The sequence below is a fragment of the Mustela putorius genome, unplaced genomic scaffold, assembly GCF_011764305.1.
Source record: "Mustela putorius furo isolate JIRA1106 unplaced genomic scaffold, ASM1176430v1.1 tig00000407_pilon_pilon_pilon, whole genome shotgun sequence".
NCBI classification, from domain to species: Eukaryota; Metazoa; Chordata; class Mammalia; order Carnivora; family Mustelidae; genus Mustela; species Mustela putorius.
In genome coordinates, this window is record NW_025421373.1 from 20,072,244 (window position 1) to 20,095,803 (window position 23,560).

The 23,560-nt window shown below is 42.4% G+C and overlaps 1 protein-coding gene and 1 pseudogene across 3 annotated transcripts; one reads left to right on the forward strand and one right to left on the reverse strand.

Annotated features, from left to right (window-relative positions):
* The first annotated feature begins 842 nt into the window (after positions 1-842).
* On the forward strand, positions 843-7,463 carry FST (follistatin). Of its 3 annotated transcripts, none has more exons than XM_004737897.2 (6): positions 843-1,337; positions 3,231-3,422; positions 3,861-4,079; positions 4,411-4,635; positions 5,297-5,524; positions 6,248-7,463. In XM_004737897.2, the coding sequence occupies exons 1-6, from the start codon at positions 1,253-1,255 to the stop codon at positions 6,328-6,330; spliced, it is 1,032 nt and encodes a 343-aa protein (XP_004737954.1). In that variant the 5' UTR covers positions 843-1,252; the 3' UTR covers positions 6,331-7,463. The 3 variants fall into 3 exon arrangements, with proteins under 3 accessions (XP_004737954.1, XP_004737955.1, XP_004737953.1); XM_004737898.3 differs by having other exon boundaries at positions 846-1,337; positions 5,294-5,524; positions 5,985-7,463; XM_004737896.2 differs by having other exon boundaries at positions 847-1,337; positions 5,294-5,524.
* A 4,447-nt stretch (positions 7,464-11,910) lies between these two features.
* On the reverse strand, positions 11,911-14,806 carry LOC123391908 (annotated as a pseudogene).
* Positions 14,807-23,560: the final 8,754 nt, after the last annotated feature.

Consider the following 23,560-nt stretch of genomic DNA (forward strand, 5'->3'; position numbering starts at 1 on the left):
ATCGATGTTGCAATCTTTTTTATTCCGCGAACCGAGAGAGGGAGAGAGAGAGAGAGAGAGCCGAGGAGACTGGGAGAGACAGAGACACACAGGACAGAAACTGGGGAGTCTCCGAGCCGGGGAGAGGGGGGGCAGACCGCCTACGTCGGCGCCCCCGCTCCGGGCTCCGACTCCAGACGCCGCGAAGTGAAAGGGGAGAAAAGAAAGGGAGAGGGCGAGACTGCGACGGGGGGTGGGGGGGGGAGGGCTGGGCCTGAGGTGTTAAACATTTTTTTTTTCTTGTGACTCGTCGAGACCGAGGGCCGCGTCTCAGCCCCTCCCAGCCTAGGTGGAAGGCGCCGGGGCTGCGGTTCCCAGCCCCAGCTCTGGGTTGGGGGCGGCCGCGAAGTCAGGCGAGCAGAGACCCAGACACAAAACCTCGCCGGTCCCGCGCCGGGGCTGCGGGGGCCTAAATCTGCCGCGCGCCCCGGCGAAGCGGCGGGGCCGGCGCGCTCCGAGCAGACCGCGAGCGGGCTATTTCGGCAGCTCCGGGCTCTCGGCGCGTTTGCAAAGTCTTTCTGGAGCCCAGGAGCCGCGGAGCAGAGACAAACTACCGGGTTTCCCCCCCTCCCCACCCGCTCCGCCCGCCGCCGCCTCCTCCAGCGCCCCCAGCGCGCCCCCCTCTCACACTCAGACACACACACACACACACACCCGCCACCCCGGGCGCGCCGGCGTTGCCTGCGAGCGGCGGCGTGCAGGACTTGAAGTGGGTGTTCTTCCCCACTCCCCACCCCCGAAGCGTCGCCCCCACCCCCCGCCCCTCCGCCTTCCCCCTCCCTCTCCCTCCTACGCAAATAAGAACTCGGCGATTCCCCTCCTGTCGCTTTGATTTCGGGCACCTCCAACAGATAATTGGGAAGGGTTTCCAGAAGGTGGGAAATGTCACCTGATTCACACTGAACTTTTAAAAGCTCCCCACCCCCAAGGAGCCGCGCACACCCTTGCTCGCGGCCGCCCTCCCACTGCCCCACACACTGGGAGACCGCCCACCGCAAACCGCGGAGACCCCCGTCTAGATTTAAAGCGCGGCTGCGCCCGGCTTCTGACGTCCATTGAATCGCGCGGGCGGCCGGCGGCGAGCGCGGGGCTGCGCCGGGATCGCTGCGCCCTCCGCCGCTCGCCTTTGCGACGCGCGCCGCTCGTCCGAGCCACCCGCCGCCGCGCCCGCTCCCCGCGCCGCCGCGCTCCTCGCCCCGCGTCTGCCCCCAGGATGGCCGGTCCCAGGCACCAGCCCGGCGGGCTTTGCCTCCTGCTGCTGCTGCTCTGCCAGTTCATGGAGGACCGCAGCGCCCAGGGTAAGCGAGGGGGGATGCGCGGGGAGGCTCGGCTGCGGGCAGGGGTTTGTACTTTTCTGTCGTCTGCACGGAGTCTGGTCTAAGCAACGCCGCTCTCGGAAGATGTTGGACCAACTTAGCGACTCCAGGATGGAGCGGAGTGGGAAAACTGAAGGCAGTGACACTTCAGGACGGCCAGCCGAGTTAGAAGCGCGGTTATCCTTTAAAAGGAAAGGGAGTAAGCTCGAATCTCTCTCAGTAGTTAGGTTAGATGCTCCAAGTTCTGGACATAATGAGTGTAGATGTTATCTCCCCTGTTTTGGCTCTGAAGAAGGGGACAAGCATCAGTAGCCAGGAGATTTAAGTCGATCCATTTACAATCTAACCTCTTTCCCTCCTGCATCTTTTGGATACTTTAAAAAATGACTGGGGGATGGGGGGGGAGATACTGAAATTTCTTTGGTGGCTGGGGGACGTGGTTTCAGCAACTTTGCCCAAACTTGGAGATGTGGGTGCTGAAAATTTTAGAGGGAAGGGTAGCTTTCTGCCTAGTGGATGCTTCTTCCAACCCCCTCCCCCCAACCCCGCAAAAAAAAAAAAAAAAAAAAAAATTTACCCCGGAGTGTTTTGAGTAGTTTACAATTTTTTTTTTCTGTGTCTCATTCCTCCGACTAACTTTATGTAGAACAGCGAGGAGCTCACAACTTATTTAAATTCTGGGATGCATTAAGAGCAAATTTCTAAAGTTTGGGGGTTTTTTAATTAAATTTATTTCAATTAGTCTTTGGGCACAATTTTTTAAAATAATGATAATAGCAGCTTGCGGTCCAATTATTGTTCAGATTATATAGATGATTCATAAGGAGTCTTCCTGACTAAAATCTTAACATGAAAATGGAAAGGAAGGAGGGAAAATTACTTGCAAAGATTTCTCAGTAGGTATGAGATAGGTGTATGTATGTTACTGTGAAATAGTAGGAAGCCAACCCCCTTTCTTTTTTCCCTACACTTTCCTGGAGACAGACCTGTAACTTTGCTTGCTTTAGCGTTAACGTTTTGAGTGTGTTGTAAACTGTCCCCCTGGGCACTGCCCCCTCGCCGTCGGCACCGCACTACTCTGGAGTTACCCGCCTTTCGGGGCGAGGCGCTGCCTGGGTGCCGCGGACGTGGGCGCCGGGGAAAGCAGCCCTCGGAGATTTCGAAAGATCGCGGTGGCCGCGGGCGTCCTCTGGGTCTGGCGGATTGCAAAACGGGCCGGGCGGGCTGGCGGGCGGGCGGGCTGCGCCTCGAGGCCGCACGGGGCAGCTCCGGGCAGGGCCCAGTTGCTTTTTTTGCTTTCATTTTTCTCAAGTGCCTTTTGCTTGATATGTTCCTGTTGTGTGTGTGTCTGTGTCGGTCTCTCTTTCTCTTCCTTTCTCCCTCGCTCTCAAGTTCTCCCACTTTCTTAACCCCTGTCACAAATAATACCCGTACCGCCTACGTGAAACCGACATGTAAAAACATCCGTCGCATCCTGTTTTTGTCAGGTTCTTTAATCTGCTCTTCGAGTCGCTGCAGGTTATGAAATGGGACGAATAAAAGTAAACAGTCTAGTAAAAGTCAATGCAAGCTGCACGTGTTGTGTCTGGGTCACTGGTAACTGACATTGATATGGCTGGGGCGCTCTGGCTTCACGTTCTCGCCTTGCTTCCCCCTCACCCACCTCCCACCTCTTCAGCCGGCTTTCCCCCCCTCACTTCCCCCACGTCTTCACTCCCTTCCATTTATTTTCTCTTTTCTCTCCCGTCTCCCTCTACTCCTCCACACTCACTCCCTCCCCATCCCCGCTGGGTCTCCATCCCTCGCTAGCTCACCGCCTCCCTCCCCCTTACTCTGCCTCTCTCTCACCCACCTCCCACCCCTGTCTCCTCGCAGCTGGGAATTGCTGGCTCCGCCAAGCAAAGAACGGCCGCTGCCAGGTCCTATACAAGACAGAACTGAGCAAGGAGGAGTGCTGCAGCACGGGCCGCCTCAGCACCTCCTGGACGGAAGAGGATGTAAATGACAACACGCTCTTCAAGTGGATGATTTTCAATGGGGGCGCCCCCAACTGCATCCCCTGTAAAGGTAGGACTCTTCCTCCCCAGTGTGCAGGCCCTCAGTAGAGGGCGTCTTATCCTCATCTTCTCCACTGCCCAGCTGGGGTTAGGGACTAGAAGAGTTTTGTTCCTGGGTTGCCTTTATCTTCCCCCAGCCCCTGGAAGCCTTTCTGAATCTCGCCTGTTACACACTACAGGCAAAACACCGGTGCCCAGACATTCCTGGACGTACTAGCCAAGTGTGGTGGTGACGCCAGCACACTCTCCCTATTTGAGAAAGACTTGGGAATAGGATGCAAACCACTGTCCCCCAGGCCTCCACCCCCTCCTCAACTTCTAGGAGAGAGCTGGACCCCTCCTGTTCGAACTCTCGGCCACAGGATGGTACAAGGCCTTCGCACCCCTCCTTGCTGACCTGCATACTGCCTGGCCCTGGTTTTGATCCATGCCTCTTTCCACCTCGTAGAGACCTGCGAGAACGTGGACTGCGGCCCGGGGAAAAAATGCCGAATGAACAAAAAGAACAAACCCCGTTGCGTCTGTGCCCCAGATTGTTCCAACATCACCTGGAAAGGCCCGGTGTGTGGGCTGGACGGGAAAACCTACCGCAACGAGTGTGCGCTCCTCAAGGCCAGATGTAAAGAGCAGCCGGAACTGGAAGTCCAGTACCAGGGCAAATGTAAAAGTAGGTCCTCTCTGGCTCCCCTCCTCCAACTTTCCAGCTGAGGCTGACCCACTGGAAGACTCCTGGGGGACGGTATAGTCCCCACTAAGAGCCGAACAGTAATGATGATGCAAAATAAAGTAACCCTTTTTTATATTCCAAAGACTTCTTAAGAACACTGAGAGGATCGACCTAGAGTCATAGATTTTCTCTTGAAAACCACAAGGTTCCCAAAGTGCTTTTTGAAAAGCTGGGTGCTTCCCTTTTATGATTTCCTTGACGATACCAAATGCTCACTGCCTAAGGGCCAGGAAGAACCTGTCATTGATGTATGTTTCCCTCTTTATTTCAGAGACATGTCGGGATGTTTTCTGTCCAGGCAGCTCCACGTGCGTGGTAGACCAGACTAATAATGCCTACTGTGTGACATGTAACCGGATTTGCCCAGAGCCCACCTCCTCTGAACAGTATCTCTGTGGGAACGATGGAGTGACCTACTCCAGTGCCTGTCACCTGAGAAAGGCTACCTGTCTCCTGGGCAGATCGATTGGATTAGCCTATGAGGGAAAGTGTATCAGTAGGTATCCTGGATTAAGGAAGAAAAAATGGAAATAGGATCAGAAAGGCTAGTTGTAGTGTTAAAACTATGGAGTTAATCAATAAATAAGCCCAAAGCCTCTCCATAATGCATAGTTTCACCAGAGAGAGAAATACTGTCCAGTTTGGGTAAACTGTTGTAATCATGGCATTCCTCAGGGAAGCAGTTATCTTCCAGAAGCACTGGCATATATGTTGAAAGGCCAGCAAGAAATAGGAAACAATTTTCTATCTTAGAAAACTTAGAACTCACTTAATTTTACACATATTTTAGGTGCTAGACTTGCTGGAAGCAAGAAATAATTGCTTAACAGTTCCTAAAATCTGTTACCAGATTCTAATAACTGATGGAATTCTTTATTTTTCAAAAGATTCCACTTGTGGGAAATAATAAAATATATATTTAATTTCAGAATACTGTGATAACCTGTTCCCCAAAAATACCATTTTCATGTACTAATGTGGTACATAGGAAACGTGTGCATTCAAGTTTCAATTTTATGGTCAAGCATTTTTGCATAATATCTCCATGATCCTATTAGTGAGTTTATATTTATTGACAGAGGGCTAAAGAAAGGAAAAAATGGGGAAAAGGGGAAATCCATTTACTCATCACAGGCGTATTATATATATCCTAGAAGCAAAGTCCTGTGAAGATATCCAGTGCACCGGTGGAAAAAAGTGTTTATGGGATTTCAAGGTTGGCAGAGGCCGGTGTTCCCTCTGCGATGAGCTGTGCCCTGAGAGTAAGTCTGAGGAGCCTGTGTGTGCCAGCGACAATGCCACTTATGCCAGCGAGTGTGCCATGAAGGAAGCTGCCTGCTCCTCAGGTGTGCTGCTGGAAGTAAAACACTCCGGATCTTGCAACTGTAAGTGCAATTTTAACCTTGCTGCAATTTGAGGCTTTCTCAGGCAAGCCCTAGGGAACGGAGACATAAAAAGCACGAAAACCTTCCAATAGAAGCCCATTTCTGTTTAAATTAGGTAACTGCTAAATTTCACTAGGAATTCAGTGGTCCACAGAAAAATTCCCTGGAATGTTCCCTGGCTTTAGAACTTGTCCAATGATCATCAACGGGCTTGCCTCTAAAAACTTACTTCTAGTCATTTGCCCCTAATTCTTTTGCTTTAGTAATGTGCTTTGCCGTTTGCTTTATTAACACTTGAATCTAAACTAACTGCTTCAAAGTTTTTTTTTTTCTTTTTCAAAGACAGCTTTATATGATCACACATGGGCTGCTGCTTTTTGCAGTTGCCTCTACTAACTCTGAATTAAGGACCCAAAGCAGTTATACCTAGAACACAAGAGCGCTTTTTATCTAATTTCAGGAATCTGCCCGTAAAACCTGAGCCATTGATTCTTCAGAACTTTCTGCAGTTTTTGACTTCATAGATTATGTTTAAAACAAAAATTTTTTTAAACTTATTGCATAACAGCAGATGCCAAAACCAAAGCATCTCACTTCAAGTCACATAAAAATGCAACGCTGTAATATGGCTGTATCAGAGGGCTTTGAAAACATACACTGAGCTGCTTCTGCGCTGTTGTTGTCCATATTTAAACAACAGCTCCCCTGTATTCCCCCATCTAGCCATTTCGGAAGATACCGAGGAAGAAGAGGAAGATGAAGACCAGGACTACAGCTTTCCTATATCTTCCATTCTAGAGTGGTAAACCCTCCACCAATGTTCAGTGTTGACATAGCCTTTGGCAAAAAAAAAAAAAGAAAGAAAGAAAAAAAAAAGAAAGAAAAAAAATGGGGGGGAAAGAAAAAAGAAAAAAAATATATTGTCCATACTGTAAATAAGTGTATGCTTATTTATTTGGGGGGAAAACTATACATAAAGGACTTTGTCCTAGAGCTCTCTCCCAGGCCACCTTGTTACTCATTGGACATGGAGAGGCAGTCATTGTGAGGTCTACTGGATGAGGCCCATAGTTGAGACTTGTAGACATTTATTTATACTGTGTCATGTTTTATAATTTATACATAAAATGTCTGGTTGACTGTACACCTTGTTTTTGAAGAAATTTATTCGTGAAAGGAAGAGCAGTTGTTATTTATTGTGAGGTCTCTTGCTTGTAAAGTAAAAGCTTTTTTTTTTCCTTGTAAACCATTTAAGTCCATTCCTTACTATTCACTCACGCATCTGTCTCCCCTCATCTCACCGTTGTTAGAATCTTTTCCACTTTAACAAACTTGCATGTCAGTTTCTGTCATGTTTATTTATTGGATTTTCTGCTGCCTGTTCTGTACATACATGATCCCTCGGGTTTTGTTTACAAGGAATCTTGACTGACCAAAAGGCGTTATAACTGACTCAAATAGAAGGTACAGAGGATACATCTTTGAGGAAACTCCTAGTTCAGTTCTCTTGTCAGAATTTGTGAGAGAAAGGGTGATAGTAATGTTACAATTTTCATAATATACTTTTAAGATGTTATAAATCCAAAGAAATTGAGTGATATGGGTATCTGGAGATTGAAGGAAGGGAATACTATACATTCAACCTTTTGTTAGGTGTTTCCTTTAAGCTAGTCTGCTGTACCTCTTCAATAAGTTCTCTTTCAAACAATGTGTCACTAAAAGTTATATCAAAGCTTTATCAGTTCAAGTTTCTTGCTTTTCATAATACTTTTTTCTGATGCAATTTTATATTTTCAAACATGGCAAGTTAAATATAAATTCATTTAAATATATAGTTTTGTACTTTTCTACCATGTAAATGTGCAATGTATATAAAAGTTATAATGTGTATTTGTAAATAAATGATGAGTGAAAAAATAAAAAAATTTTAAAAAGCCAATGGTCTCACTTGATGATGTGGAAGTTGTTTGGGCTTTTGAGTTAAAGTGTTTATGATACATTTGCTGAAAAATTCAGTGAGCCAGGACAATAGAAGCTCCAAAGTCAGGTAAATTACAAATCACTTCAGTGGAGTCTGAAAATAAAAGGATCTGAGGTCCAGCCACCCCTTTGCAGGACCTTTGCATACCTAAAAACACCATCATCTTAGTTCTTTTGTAAGCACCTCTCCATAGCCAGGGGAACCCTTATCTTCCTCCATGAAAATAAAATGGATCTTTGATCTTTAAAAAACAAAGCACACCAAAGGAAAAGTGAATACAGACCAATACTTGACAAGCAAACACATTCTAGAAATCAGAATATCAACTACAGAAATAAGCATTACAGGGTTGGAATTCTAGGGGCAGACTGGATTTCCACAATGACTTCCATGGTTCATAGGGATTATGTAATGACACTAGAGAATGTGTGTCAATATTTTGCAGGTTATATTAGAGCCAAGTCACACTATTAGAGCCTAGTCTCTGTAATACATAGTAATGCAGAACTAGAGAATGCAAATGTTCAATTCATTGAGTGCTAATTCATAGCCTAAGTATATTAAAAATATCAAGGGAATGTCAATATGCAAAGAAGTGAGGACTGGGTATGTGGGAGAAAAGAGAAAAGAACAGTCAATATTGCCAACGTTGCTCAGCCATTAGATACAATCTTTCAAAAACCATGACCCAAGATCTTTTTAAAATTTTGTCCCTTTTCTGAAAACCCTCTCTAATACAACTATTAAAAATGACTGTAGGGGACTCTTGGCTCTCAACTGTGGTCAACAAATTTGGTGGAGGCAGAGGGGTCTCTTGGGAAGGGAGTTTAAATAATGACTGGGTATCCATAGATTCGTTAGCCTTCAGCCCAAGCTTCCCCGAGAAAGGTGAAAGGGAGTTGCAGAAGACAAAGAGACTGCCACGAACCCTGGGGAAGACAAGGGTCATAACTCCTCCAGTGCCCAGAAGCTACTGGTGTGCCACTAGGGACGGGCTCTTGGGAAATGAAAGAGCCGGCAGATAGAGTTTCACAGCTCTTCCTGGAGGTGATTTGTGACTTTGTCCTGGGATGCTACATTTTAAAGCTGTCATTGACGACCAGAGTAAAAACGTCAGATTTAACAGGGACCCATGGGTGTCTTAGCAAGAGGGAGTGATAAAATCAACAGCTTGCCTTTTAAACAACATCCTGATTATTTATTTAAAAATTTTTATTTAATATTTGTCAACATCAATCATTCCTCTTACATACTAGACAGTACCTCATTTTCCTTCTTGGAGTTCCCTACTTTTCCAATAATTCTGTGTTCAATTAATTAGAACCAAAAAATAGTAGTCTCTCCTAAAATTAAAATTAGATCATCATTAGGCTATTGTTAGAAGTTCAACTACGATTCAAAAAGTCTTTTAAAAAAAGTCTAATTCACTTGGGCATACAATTTAATAGAAACAATGTAATAGAAACAATTGCTAGGAGCTAGAATATTACATCCTAATCATCAGAAATTATAAGATATCAAGTAGTAATGAATAAAATCTATCAGAAGTCTAATTTTCATGAGTAGTCCATCTAAATTAAGATTTTTACATACTGTATGGGTATGGCTTCTAGACTATAGGAAAAATAAATCTAGCATAATTGGAATTATTCTCAAATGTGACAGCTAAAGGCAGTAAGTGGCCTTAGACTGCATCCTGTACCCAAGAAGGAAAATGTTATAAATAACATTAATAAACCAATTGACAAATTAGAATACTGTCCATAGATTAAAGTATTGAATCAATGTTAAATTTACCGAAATTTATTACTGTAAGGTGGTCACAAAAGAGATTACCCTTGTACTTAGGAAATACACACTAAGGTATTACAGGGAGAAGCCCCAAAAATATGTAACTCACCCTTAAAGGATTTAGGAAAAATATATAACATTACCACTTTTTTCCCCAAACGTATTCTGAGAAAGCACACAAATGATGAAAGGATTAGAGTAAAATGTTAACAATAAGTGAATTTGAGTAAAAGGATATATGTTTTTTTTTTAAGATTTTATTTATTTATTTGATAGAGATTACAAGTAGTCAGAGAAGCAGGCAGGGAGAGAAGAGGAAGCAGGCTCCCCACTGAGCAGAGAGCCCAATGCGGGGCTCAATCCCAAAACCCTGAGACCATGACCTGAGCCGAAAGCAGAAGCTTTAACCCACTGAGCCACCCAGGCGCCCCTGCATGGGTATTTTTTTTTTAAGATTTTATTTATTTATTTGAAAGAGAGAAATTACAAGTAGATGGAGAGGCAGGCAGAGAGAGAGAGAGGGAAGCAGGCTTCCCGCTGAGCAGAGAGCCCGATGCGGGACTCGATCCCAGGACCCCGAGATCACGACCCGAGCTGAAGGCAGCGGCTCAACCCACTGAGCCACCCAGGCGCCCTGCATGGGTATTTTTAATGCTGCCTTTATTTTTGCAACTTGTCTGTAAGTTTGAAATTATATCCAAGTAAGTTTAAAAATCTGAAACGTCCTTATCAAGGAGAGGTACACAGTAGACTGCTTCTCCCATTCTCTAGGAAAGCAACTGAAATAACAGAGTCGTTTAAAAAATCATTTGTATAACCATAAGTCTCTGGAAAATAATTCCAATGACTTTACCAAGGCTACTTAAAGAATCAAAGTTGGCACTGAACGAGTTCATGACACCTAAACCACATCCAAACTGAGACACAGCCTTTTCTTTTCTATAATCATCTTAAAATTTGGAGTGGTTAGTAACATTACTAAAACTGTAAATGCACCCAAAGCCCTGATTTTCTCCACTGGTTGTTAGATACTATTTGGACAAGTAATTTAATTTCTCTGTGCCTCAGTTTCCCCATGTATATGGTCAGGATCATGAAATTGTCTCCCTCATAACAATTCTGTGAGGCTTAAATGAGATAAGATGTGTAAAATGCTTAGATGGGTGCCTGGAACATAAAAGAAAAAGTCTGTAAATGAGTGTCCTCTAAGATTATAATAATTGTTATTAATTAAGGAAAAACAAGGGTGGAATTGTGGCTCATCAACAAAACAAAATGCCAGTGAATAAGGAATGGCATCAATCAAGACCAGACGCACAACTGTGAACAGTTTCTAAATGAAGGTAAATATAATTTTAAAGTATTTCAGCCATGTTAATATTTAACAAAATTCACAACATTGTAGGTGCTATACCGAGAGCACACAATTCAAAATAACAAGTTTAAATATATTATTTCCTGTGAAAAAAATTTTAGATTATTTATTTATGTATTTATTTGACAAAGAGAGACAGCGAGAGAGGGAACACAAGCAGGGGGATCTGGAGAGGGAGTAGCAGGCTCTCCTTCCAGCAGGGAACCCAACTCCGGGCTCAATCCCAGGACCCAGGGATCAATACCATAGCCAAAGGCAGATGCTTAACTACTAAGCCACCCAGGTGCCCCTCCTATTAAAATTTTTTAAAAATTCACTAATCCACCAATATTTCCAAAGCCACAAAATATGTCTTTTGTCCTTTTCTCACACACCCAATATCATCCCACGTGGTCAACTTAATTAAATCAATCTTCTTTCATTTTTATATGATTTCCCACACAAGGACTACAGATTCCTTAAGATAACAGTGAACTATTTTCAAACTGTCAAGAATCTTAATGTAAATGGTGTAATTCTGGGGAAAAAAAGGGTGATATATTACTTAATTAATAATTTCATTTATTAAAGAACATTTATCAAAACCTGGGTCCCAAGACAGACACATTTCTGTTCTTCTCCCTCTACTTTCCATTCAGATCAGCATACAGTCATTCTTCAGCCAAAAGTTGCCATGTAAATAGACACTAGGCATGCCTGTCCTGCATATTCAGCAGACCTGCCCAGACATGTCCAAATCCCAGCTTCTATTTAGCTGGAATCCCCCCATGAGTACTGAATGGTCCCTGGGTCTTGCCATCCTTGGACCTCAGATATCTTGGCTGGTACCATCAAGATTCCTGTGGCTGAGTCCTTCAGACACTTAAAAACATATTCTCAGGATTACACAAAATGTAGTCCTGGCAGAGCTGTAATTGGTCATTTTTCTATTTTAAGAATACAGCCCAGGAACCAACTGGTACTGTTGGAAGCCAAATACACTCCCACCAAAAGCCTCTTGTATTAATTTCCTAAGGACTCAGGTCTCTGGCTAGAGAATGAGTATAAACTTTTCTCAAGAATTTGAGGCAAACAAGAAGTTAAAGGAAAAGTTACAGTCCTAGTGAGGAAGAGGGGGGCTTATATTGTTCTAGTTGAAAGAAGAAATCTTGATAGATCGCTGTCTTTTTCAGCACCAAAAAGAATTGATGGGACAATTTCATGGTCATGATACATCCCATAAAGGCCAGTCTCTATCGTTTATTTAGACTGCTGTGGGTTTACGGCCTAATGACAACAGGTAACAGAAGGATTGTATTATTACTCGAAAGGCCCACAATACCTAGAATTCCTAAGGTAGAGTCTTCTGCAGGATCAGAAACCCAAGAGAAGTCATCGAAATGGACTTAAGACAATTTATTCATTGAATATGTGGAACCAGAACCCAGTCAATAAAATTCCCAAACATAGCTTGTTCTACATAAATGGTATAGTGCCTGGACCAGCAGCAGCAACAGTACTTGGGAACTTGTTACAAATGCAAGCTCTCAAGCACTATCCCAGAATCACTGAACCAAATTCATGCGGGATAGAGTCCAAGAATCTGCATTTTAGGGCGCCTGGGTGGGTCAGTCTGTTGAGCATCTGCCTTCAGCTCAGTTCATGATCCCAGGGTCCTGAGATCGAGTCCTGCATCTGGCTCCCTGCTCTGCGAGGAGCCTGCTTCTCCTTCTGCTCCTCCTTCTGCCTCTGCTTCTATCTCTCTCTCTCTTTCTCTGTCCCTCATGAATAAATAAATAAAATCTTAAAAAGAAAAAAAAAAGAATCTACATTTTAACAAGCTCTTCAGGTAATTTGTGATCATGCTAGGGTTTGAGAACTACTGCCTTAGAATTATTTCAAGTTCCAAGTAAGCCCTGGCTAGTTGATGTTCTAAAGGCTGTCAGAAAATTCTTGTCTAGAGGGTCTCTGGTAGAGCTCCAAGGAAGCCATGTTCAGCCTTGTTCCCCATCCTGTTCTAGCCAGGATTCTCATACAAAATGTGGCCTCATGTTGTGAGTATGCCTATCCGTGATAAAGACACTGAGCTAGAAACAGCACAAGGCACATTTTCCCTAACGGTCTCATCTTCCACTATATTAAGGGAGCTCTTCCTAGGGAAGCTTAAGCTGGGCTGGCTAGGAGTTGTGGGCTTGCCTCCATCATCCCTTTCAGCCAGATGCATTGAGAGGTAAGTTTATCAAGAAGAGACTTGATTTTTTTTTCTTTCTTTTTAAAAGTAATCTCCTTGCCCAACATGGGGGGTGAACTCACAACCCCGAGACCAAAAATTGCATGCTCTACCAACTGAGCCAGCCAGACTTTAATTTCTTATTAAAAGATTTTATTTATTTATTTGACAGAAATCACAAGTAGGCAGAAAGGCAGGCAGAGAGGTAGAAGGGAAGCAGGCTCCCTGCTGAGCAGAGAGCCTGGTGTGGAACTCGATCCCAGGACCCCAGGATCGTGACCTAAGCCAAAGGCAGAGGCTTAACCCACTGAGCCACCCAGGCGCCCAAGACTTGAATTTTGAATGAAAAATAGTGGCTTTCCAATCCTGTTTCTCCCTTAAATTGACGTTGGGTCAATTCACCATCCAGGACACTTGCTGGCAACTTCTAGGACTTCTGCATCATCTTCAAGTAGTGCTTCAGTTTCATCCATGGGTTAGAAGGCAAAAATGGCTACTCATCTGGCCCACCTCTTCTAAGAACAGGGAGATCTAAACAACCACATTCAACAGACACACAGGCTTGAAACAGTTGTAAGTGACACGCTCCCAGGGATGCATCCAATGGAACAACAATGCCCCAATGTTCTGAACCAAGACTAAAAGGGCCTTCTTTCAACTTCCTGCTATTTGACTCCCTCCTAGTCTCATATTATTTCCTACCTCAAACACCTCAAGGATTTTCTCACCAAAACCACGGTTCTGTGAATTCCTGTCCATTTATCTACACCCTCTGGCCAAAATCCTAACTACAGCTCAGTGAAATCTACCCTCTCCACACCTATATCTATGCTGCTGAGCAAAGAATGAAATCCTGAAAGAGTATAAACTGATGCCCCTATACAAGTATGGGAACTAACCAGAAACTGGGTTCTTTAGACTCCCTAGCAATATTAAAAATACACCTTTCTTTCCCACTCCCTTCCATGGCATTTCCACAGCCTCACCACCGTGCTCAAACAACATGTCCACTCCCACACTCCTCTCTCTCAGTGAATTTTATCTCATCTGCACAACTAGAAAATTGCTGTCATAAGGAAAGAATTACCTCAACTTCTCCTGCCAGCATAAGTCATGAGTTTCCCTGATTCCATAAAATTTCTAATTGTCTTTCCTCTAATCTCAGAGAATCTCACTTTCCTGTTTTCCCACCACAACCCCTCCCAATCACCTCCGAAAATTCCGTTAACAGCTTTCTCTCCATTTTTTTTTAAGATTTTATTTATTTGACACAGAGAGAGAGAGAGAGAGCATGAGCACATGAATATGAAGGAGGAGGAGAAGTGGACTCCCCAGGAGCCTAAGGACTCGACTGGGGTCTTCATCCCAGGATCCGGAGATCATGACCTGAACCTAAGGCAGCGGCTTAACTGACTGAGAAACCCAGTTTCCCCTCCTTCCATTGTTTTTTATTTCTCCCTCTACAGAGGTTTTATTAACCTGAGCCTATAAATATGCTCCATAAACTTTTTTTTTTGCCTTTTGATTTTTTTATTACTCAAAACAGCTTCATTTTTTTTTTTTTTTAAATTTAACTTTCTGACTCTGTGCTTGTGCCTTCAACACTTTCACAACGATTTTCTGCTCCTCGACAGGGAAAGCGTGCTTGATCCTGTCATGAACACACTTGGCACACATGGAACCACCGTAGGCCCTGCTGACGTTTTTTCATTTTAGACAACCTCATAAGCACTTTAGGTCTCACAGTACGAACTCCTCGAAGTCGGCCTAGGCACGCCACATGCAGATTTTGGTGCCTTCCCAACCTTCTTGGTAAACGATTCTATTACCCAGGGTTCAGGACAGCCTAGTTTTATTAGAGGCTGTATTGTAGGACAGCCTACGACGGTAGGTCAAACGCTGGACCATTCTGAATGCCTACGGATGCCGCCCGCCCGCTTCATAAACTTTTTATAAATAAGGTTATAGAGGGGCACCTGGCTGGCTCAGTCGGTAGAGCATGTGACTTTGGACCTCAGGGTTGTGAGTTCAAGCCCCACACTGGGTATAGAGCTTCCTTAAACTTAATTAAGGTTATGGAAAATTGAAATGATGTAATTAGTAAAGCTTGCCTAATTCAAATATACATACATATGTACAAACATATATCTAAAAAGACTTCAGCCTTGGCTCGGCTTCCAAAAAAAAAAAAAAAATAAAAGCCTTCTTGTGTCTCCCTCAACCTGTGGAGTAATCTTCGCTGGGTCTCCACTGCCCCACCTCTCCCTCATTCCTCAGCCTTCCACAATTTGGTCTCTTCTGTTAGCAGAAGAGGTTTGACAAATGTTATCAATGACTTCCAAGCTCCCAATACAATGGATACAATGGACCTTATTCTATCCTTATCTAACAGATGTCTCTTGGATCTGTGCAATCTTAACCAGACTCTACTCTTGTCAATTCCCTGGCTTTTGTATTTCCATACCCTCCTATCTTGCCATTCTTCCAGGGCTTCTTTAGGAGTGTGTGTTCTCACCAATCACAGAGATCAAAACATGGCAACCTGTGGACTGCGTCTGACTTCTATTTTATGGATCACACAAACCTGTAAAATAATTCTGAATTAATTGAGAATATTCAAAATTGTCTACGGCCATACCACCCTGAACGCGCCCGATCTCGTCTGATCTCGGAAGCTAAGCAGGGTCGGGCCTGGTTAGTACTTGGATGGGAGAATATTCAAAATTTAGGAAATTCCACCCAAAAACCTGGATTTCTACTTTTTCTTGAAAAATCTGACACCACACAGGCACAATTACCAGGAACAGAGCTGAGAGCAGCAACTCTCTCCTCCAGGTAGGGTCTGCTTTCCCTAGTTCACTGTATTTACCATGTCCCTATTGTCAACAACTTCACCTGGTTTGTTTCACACTTTGATATGCTCTGACTGTCCTTTGCAGGCCAAGAGTTCCATTCTCCACTCCCTTGCTTTTCCATCTACAGTCTTCTGTCTCTTCCACAGTATTTCAATATCATCATAGTTTTCACTGCAATTCCTATGCTAGATGCCCCTCACCCCACTTCCTTCCCCACATAGATTCTTCCAAATCAAAATTTTTAGGAGTATATCTGACTGGCGAAACTAAGTCCCTGGCAAAAGAAGTTGGGAAATGCAGAGTTAGGTTCTAAATTGGGAAGGTAGAATTCAGCATACAGAAGTATAAGCTAGAGAGGGTGTCCGAAAGATCCCGGCAACCACAATGGCAGGTAGATACTATCAGCTAATCTAAACAAGAGATAGTAGTTAAAAGTAGAACTGCAAGCCAGAAGGAGAGTATAGAATTCATCAATATCAGCTCAAGGCTATTTTCGCAGAAGCACTCAACTAGGAAGTCATTCACAATCTACTGCCAGTCAAATGCTCCAACCAATAAGACCCCAGCCCCCAAACACTATACATTGTCCCAGAACAAGTCAGAGGAACACAGGAAGGGCAGAGAAACAAACAGACAACAGCAACAGGAGGCAAACACAGACAGAAGCAATTTCCCAAATAACAAACAGTAGTTAACATATGGCAGAATGCTTTGCAAGTGGAAGTTTCCTAACTTTAGCCTCAGTAGGACAGCGCAGGGGCTAGTGCTTACAAATACGTCACCACGGAGACTGAACTCAACCTCAAGCAAGGGCTGGCGAAAAACAAAGAATTCTCTGACATTACCAAAGACCCTTATATGGGAAAGTCCTATCTCCAGTTCTGAGGACATGGGCCAAAAATCCAGGTGATGAACCAGATCAAGATAAATATTTCTCTTCACCAATAGCCAGGAGCAGAAGGGATGAATGTAGACTAATATAACATTATAAAAGTTGTTTTGTTTGATTTATTGATTTATCTGTTAAAAATTCTCCTGATGGAGTCTAGATTCTATGGACCAATATTACAACTCAACAAAAACCCACTAATGTCATTTATTTACGTTTTATGACAGCAGTTCAGGGATCAATTGTAAGATTTTCAAAAATCTTACCTATGGGACTTATCTATGCAGTAGCTCATATTGGGTGGGCATCTGACCTATACTCAGGTCTGATCTCGGGGTCCTGGGATCTAGCCCTGCATCAGGCTCCCTGCTCAGTGGGGAGTCTGCTTCTCCCTCTCTCCCACCTTTTGCCCCTGCCCCACCAGCCCATGCTTAAATCTTATTTAAGATTTTAAATAAAATCTTAAAAAAAAATCTTTTGTATGACCTGGCTATTAAATTAATGCAAAGCTTCAATAGTTAATGAGGAGGAAAATATAAACAAATGAATATCAATATATAATGAATCAAAAAATATATATAATAAATCAATATAAAATTTAGAATTTGTCAGAGAAATAATACACCTTTAAGAATTTGCCAAAATAAAAATATTTTGCCAAGATGTCCAGAAAGGACAAATCTGTAGAGAGAAAGACTAGTGGTTGCCAGGGGTGGAGGGAGTGGGATAGAAATGACTGGGGGTGACTGCTGATGGGTATGGGATTTCTTTTTCAGAGGAGAAGTATGTTCTAAAATTGATTGTGGTGCTGGTTGCATAGCTCTGCAAATATGCAAAGATACCATTGAATTGTACACTTTAAATGGATACAATGAATGGTATGTGAATTTTATCCATAATAAAGATGTAATTTTTAAATTACCCAGATAATTTAAGTGGAATAATTTCATAGTCCAACTTACCTTGAAAATTGTTTCAGTTTTGCAACAATTTATAAGAGACATCACTACATTTCACACATTCTAGTTGTGTACCCATATTTTCCTCTACATTTCTGTACACTAAAATAGGGGTTTCGAAGGTGGTAAATATAAACCAAGCATTGAAATTAGAGCTGTAGAGAATTTAGTCCTTTTAGCTTCAGTAGGAAAAAAACGAAATCTTTTCAATTGATTAAAAATATGCCATACTTTTTTAAAAAAAGATTTTGTTTATTTATTTATGTGAGAGAGATCACATAACAGGCAGAGAAGGAGGCAGAGAGAGAGAGAGAGGCTGGGGGAAGCAGGCTCCCTGATGAGCAGAGAGCCCAATGTGGGGCTCCATCCCAGGACCCTGAGATCATGACCTAAGCTGAAGGCAGAGACTTAACCCACTGAGCCACCCAGGTGCCCCTATGCCATACTTTTATACCCAGTTTTATGACTATTGTAACCATGTTAACACAGAGAAAGTGGGGAAAGAAGTCAGAATTCTATGGGAAAAAAGATTTAATTTACCAATTTATGTTTCTTTTAACATTACTAAGAAAATTCTCAGACTAGGAAATGATAAAAATCTCATACGTATCATACACTATTTTGTACTAAAAGCATTTAGCAGGAAATTTAAAGAACAATAACAACCAAATTCACGTTAAAACTTTACCAAAGGGTCGGGCGCCTGGGTGGCTCAGTGGGTTAAGCCACTGCCTTAGGCTCAGGTCATGATCTCAGGGTCCTAGTTCTGCATTGGGCTCTCTGCTCGGCAGGGAGCCAGCTTCCCTCTCTCTGCCTGCCTCTCTGTCTACTTGTGATCTCTGTCTGTCAAATAAACAAATAAAATCTTTAAAAAAATAATAAAATAATAAAACTTTACCAAAGGGGGTGTCTGAGTGGCTCAGTTGGTTAAGCATCAGCCTTTGGCTCAGGTTATGGTCCTGGGGTCCTGGCATGGAGTCCTGCATCGGGCTTCCTGCTCAGCAAGGAGTCTGCTTCTCCCTCTGCCTCTCCCCACTACTTGTCCTCTATCTCTCTCTCATATAAATAATTAAAATCTTTTTAAAAAACTACCAAAACAGAATAATTTTGGCTCCACCTGGCTACTAACACAGTCAAACAGCCTTAAAGCAATTAATTATGTTATCGCATGTTTTTATTGGTGTGCTGCCAATTTCTATCAGGACAGAAGTTAATTTTTTTTTCCCTTTTGGATGTAAAGTGATGCTGGAAAAAAGAATTACTAGTACAGCACAGATTAGTCTATTGTAATATTTTAGTTTTACTTGTTATACCCATTCTTTCTGATAAGAGCAAATTATTTCTTCTTTAAGAAAAATTTTCACAGCCAAAAGAAATATGCTTTAACTCTCCACTTAGAAACTAAGTAGAAAGAAAGAAGGAAATTAAGTAGAAAATACTAAATGTTAATGTCCCTTCACTTAAATTTATTTTCACAAATTACAGTTTTGTGTTGTAGCTTTCCCTTTCAGAATGTGGAAGAAGGAAAGAGTTAACTATATCTTTTCTCCTTTGCGTGATCTTCACAAAACCTCCAATATTACTCAGATTCTTATTCTTCAGTTAAAGTTGGATGTGCTTTTTTTTTTTTTTTCAGCATTTAATTTGATCATTCAATTCCTCTGAGGAAAAAAAAAACTTGAAAATTTATGCAAGCACTTGGTTGTTTATCTAGAATATTAATTATATATCTCTACATATGATATGCACCATCTTATGGCAATGATGCTTATGTATATATAATGAACAGATATCCAGAGAGATTCTTTCCTCAAAACCCTACCTCAGTTCACATAGGGATCCCATATGAGGTGCCTGGCTGGCTCAGGTCAGTAGAGCATGTGACTTTTGACCTTGGGGTTGGAAGTTCAAGCTCCACATTGGGCACAGAGATTACTTTTTATACTATTATGGTTCCACTTCCCATCAACTCTCATCCTCCTCTCTCCTGCTCTGTTCCCTGGAAGGCTGAACCCTACTGGCTGCATCTCCCATTCACCTTGTTGGGGCTGGTTTTCCCCTGAGGTTAGCCAGGCCAATAAGAAGAGAACAGAGGATGGGAGGAGAAAGGTGTGGGATATTTATTCCTTGGTCCTTTTCTGGTTCGGGATCACTCTCCAGCTATAATCGCTTTCCTCCGTGACCATCCAGGAGAAACAGGGCAGCCTTATTATCTACGCATTCCCCGCTGTCTTAGAGCTCCAGAAACTCTACCTCCTCCCCTTGTCTCTTCTTCTATAAGGAACACAAGGGCTTTCTGTTGTTACTGGTCTAGGGGCCTCACATAGCTTGCTGACTCTTACCTCTCCCCAACCACAGTAAGCAGTCCTGTCCTGAACGTAGGTTCTGAAACCATATGGGGTGAATTCTCTCTTCCTGCCAGAAACCTGACTGACACAGGAGCTAAGACTTCCCATTCAGACCTGATTTTTGGTCGATCAATCCTTAATTCAAACAGGAAGGGGAGGAAGAAAAAACACTGAGGAAAAGAACAATTTCTCTACCACAGCCTGTTTCAGTTCCATCTACCTCATTTCACACAATTAAAACAAAACAAAACAAAACAAAACAAAAAACACTGCTTTTGCTGACCCTGCTTCTAAACTTTGGTTCTTTATCCAACATACCTGCATGCATGCATTTATCTTTTCATACTTAATTTAGTGAACCCAACAGTTTCACGCTCTCCGACTGGGACCAAGCAGTAAAGACAGGCAGCTTCCACTGGAAAACAAAACAGAGGTCTCACGTGGCCTCTTCACTTGTTATATTAGTACACTCCAGTTTGGGGGCGAAAGCAATCTATTCCACCACCCTCTGTTCAGACTAGTCTCTAGGACTACAGTACCGATTTGCTTGAAAGCACGAGTTTTTCTATTGTATTTTTGAAAACGAGTCTGCTATAAGCACTGTTATTTCTTTGCAAATAGAGAAAAGTCTAGACTCTGCTAGATTTTGCAATCAAAAAAGACATGTATCATATTTATGTAACGGAGAGGATAATTATAAGACCAGTAAGATCATAGTCAATGTGTTCATTATCATAAGAAGGTAAATATATTCAAATTCTTAAGATAAACATATTTATCACTTTTAAGTGAGTGAACATAATTTTACATAACAAATATAATCTAACATATACAGTATCTTTTTTTTTTTTAAGATTTTATGTATTTATTTGACAGAGAAAGAGACAGCGAGAAAGGGTACAGCAGGGGGAGTCGGAGAAGGAGAAGCAGGCCTCCAGCTGATGGGGCTCCATCCCAGGACCCTGGGATCATGATTAGAACCGAAGGCAGATGCCTAACGACTGAGCCACCCAGGCACCCTACAGTTCCTTTTTTTTTTTTTTAAGATTTTATTTATTTATTTAACAGAGAGAGACACAACAAGAGAGGCAGCACAAGCAGGGGGAGTGGGAGAGGGAGAAGCAGGCTTTCCGCAGAGGAGGAAGCCCAATGCTGGGCTTGAACTCTGGGACTCTGGGATCATGACCTGAGCCAAAGGCAGATTCTTAAAGACCAAGGCACCCAGGCACCCCCCTACAGTTTCTTTTAGTAAGCAAAACTAAACATGTTTAAAGTTAACATAGCCTTAGTTTTATAGGTTATAATTGTTAACCAAGATATTAGCATTTATATTTAGAGAAGATGCATATCGTGGGTTGTTGGTTTTTTTTTTTTAAGATTTTATTCATTTATTTGTCAGAGAGAGCAAGAGCAGAAGCAGGGGTAGAGGCAGGCAGAGGGATAAGCAGGCTCCCCACTAAGAAGCAGGCTCCCCGCTAAGCAAGTAACCTGATGCAGGACTTGATCCCAGGACTCTGGGATCATGACCTGAGCCAAACACAGACGCTTAACCAACTGAGCCACCCAGGCATCCCCAGAAGATGCATAGCACGTTAACAGACATTTATGAGGAATCATACTTGAGTTTAAAGAGATAAAATTTGTACAAATTTAAAGTGTAAAAACTTTCTTCCTCCTCCCACCTATGTTCTTAAAACCATTTAAGCACTTTTTAAAAAAGGATATGTTTATTTGATTTAAATAGGAAATGCATCCTCCTGCCATAAAATTGGAAGGAAACAAAAAGATACTTAGGAAAAGTATGTTTCTTTCCCACCCCCATACCCTGGTTACCAAGTTTCTCTTCTTTGAAGCAACTAATGTTATCAGTTTCATGCATATTTTTCAGAAATAGTCACTGCATTAACAAGCATATACCTGCATTTTGTGTTTTGTTTTACATAAATACTATCACACTATAAAGTCCATTGTGTACTTTATTTTGTTCACTTTTTATATCTGTTCCCATCCATACAGAGCTGGCCTTTTTTTTCTTTTTCTTTTTTTTTTAAGATTTTATTTATTTATTTGACAGACAGAAATCACAAGTAGGCAGAGAGGCAGGCAGAGAGAGAGGAGGAAGCAGGCTCCCCGCTGAGCAGAGAGCCCGATGTGGGGCTCAATCCCAGGACCCTGAGATCATGACCTGAGCCGAAAGCAGCGGCTTAACCCACTGAGCCACCCAGGCGCCCGCCTTTTTTTTTCTTAAGGTGAAGTGTTAAGGGGCATAGATATACCAAAATTGGTCTATTTTATAATATCCTGCTTGTTATACTAGCTACTCACCAACCCTTTGTTTTCTGTCCACCTTCTTGATTTGTTGCTTTGTTTTCATGTATACAGCCAGGAAAATAAAAACAAATGTGATGATGATGATGATGATGATAATGATGATGATATTGTTAGAAGGACATATGAGAGTTAAGAGACAGTTTGTTTCCACTGAGAATTTTTCAGTAGTATTCTGGTAAGTATGATTTAACAATCAGTTCTTCTAGTTTGCGGCATTTGGTAATTAGCCTACCCATAGTTAATTTCAAGCTACCAATGTGATGTCAGTGAATCCAAAATTGAAAAGAGATGTGCACCATTCTATATTACTTGCATTGAACAGATACAAAAGATTTAACCTCATCATCACAGACATTATTAAAATAATTAGGAAGTGATGAGTTTTAAAATATGTATTACTTTTGGTTAGTTGGTTAAGCATCTGACTCTTGATCTCAGCTTACGTCTTAATCTCAGGGTCATGAGTTCAAGCCTCACATTAGCCTCCATGCTGGGAATAGAGCCTACATTTAAAGATATATGTGTGTGTGTGTGTGTGTGTACACATGCATATATGTACTACTTTTGTCTTTGTATAATTTATTTAATACACTTAATACATTTGTATAGCTTATTTTTGAATAACAGCGTGTTAATTATTTTAGAAGATTTTATTTTTAGACCCAAAGTGGGGCTTGAACTTACAACCCCAAGATCAAGATTCACATGCACTTCCAATTGAGGCAGCCAGGTGCCCCAACAGCTTGTTAATTCTTAACAACTGGCTCAAAAATTCCTAAAAATGTAAATGTCAGCTCTTATGAGCTGGTGTGAGCCAGCTCTAACACACCTTTAATTTTGTTTATATTCACTGAAGAGACACCTACATTAGCATATACCTACATACATCTTCCCTTGACTCATAGTCATTTCAAATTGAATATATTCAAAACCAAATTCCTGACTAGTGCCATCCGCGAACTTCTCCTCCAACAGTCTTCTGTATTCTGGCAAACTGACTGTATTCTTACAGTTGCTCTAGTCAAAAGACTTGGAGTCATTACTGACTCTTTTCCTTCATACACTCCATCTAATCCCTCCATAATCCTGCTGACTCTACTTTCTTTTTTTTAGATTGATTATTAATTTATTTATTTATTTATTTATCTGTCAGAGAGAGAGAGTACAAACAGGAAGAGTGGGAGAGGGAGAAGTAGGCTTGCCAGGTCTGGGAACCTGGGATCATGATCTAAGCCAAAGACAGATGCTTAACCAACTGAGTCACCCAGGTGCCCCATCTACTTTCAAAATATACCCAG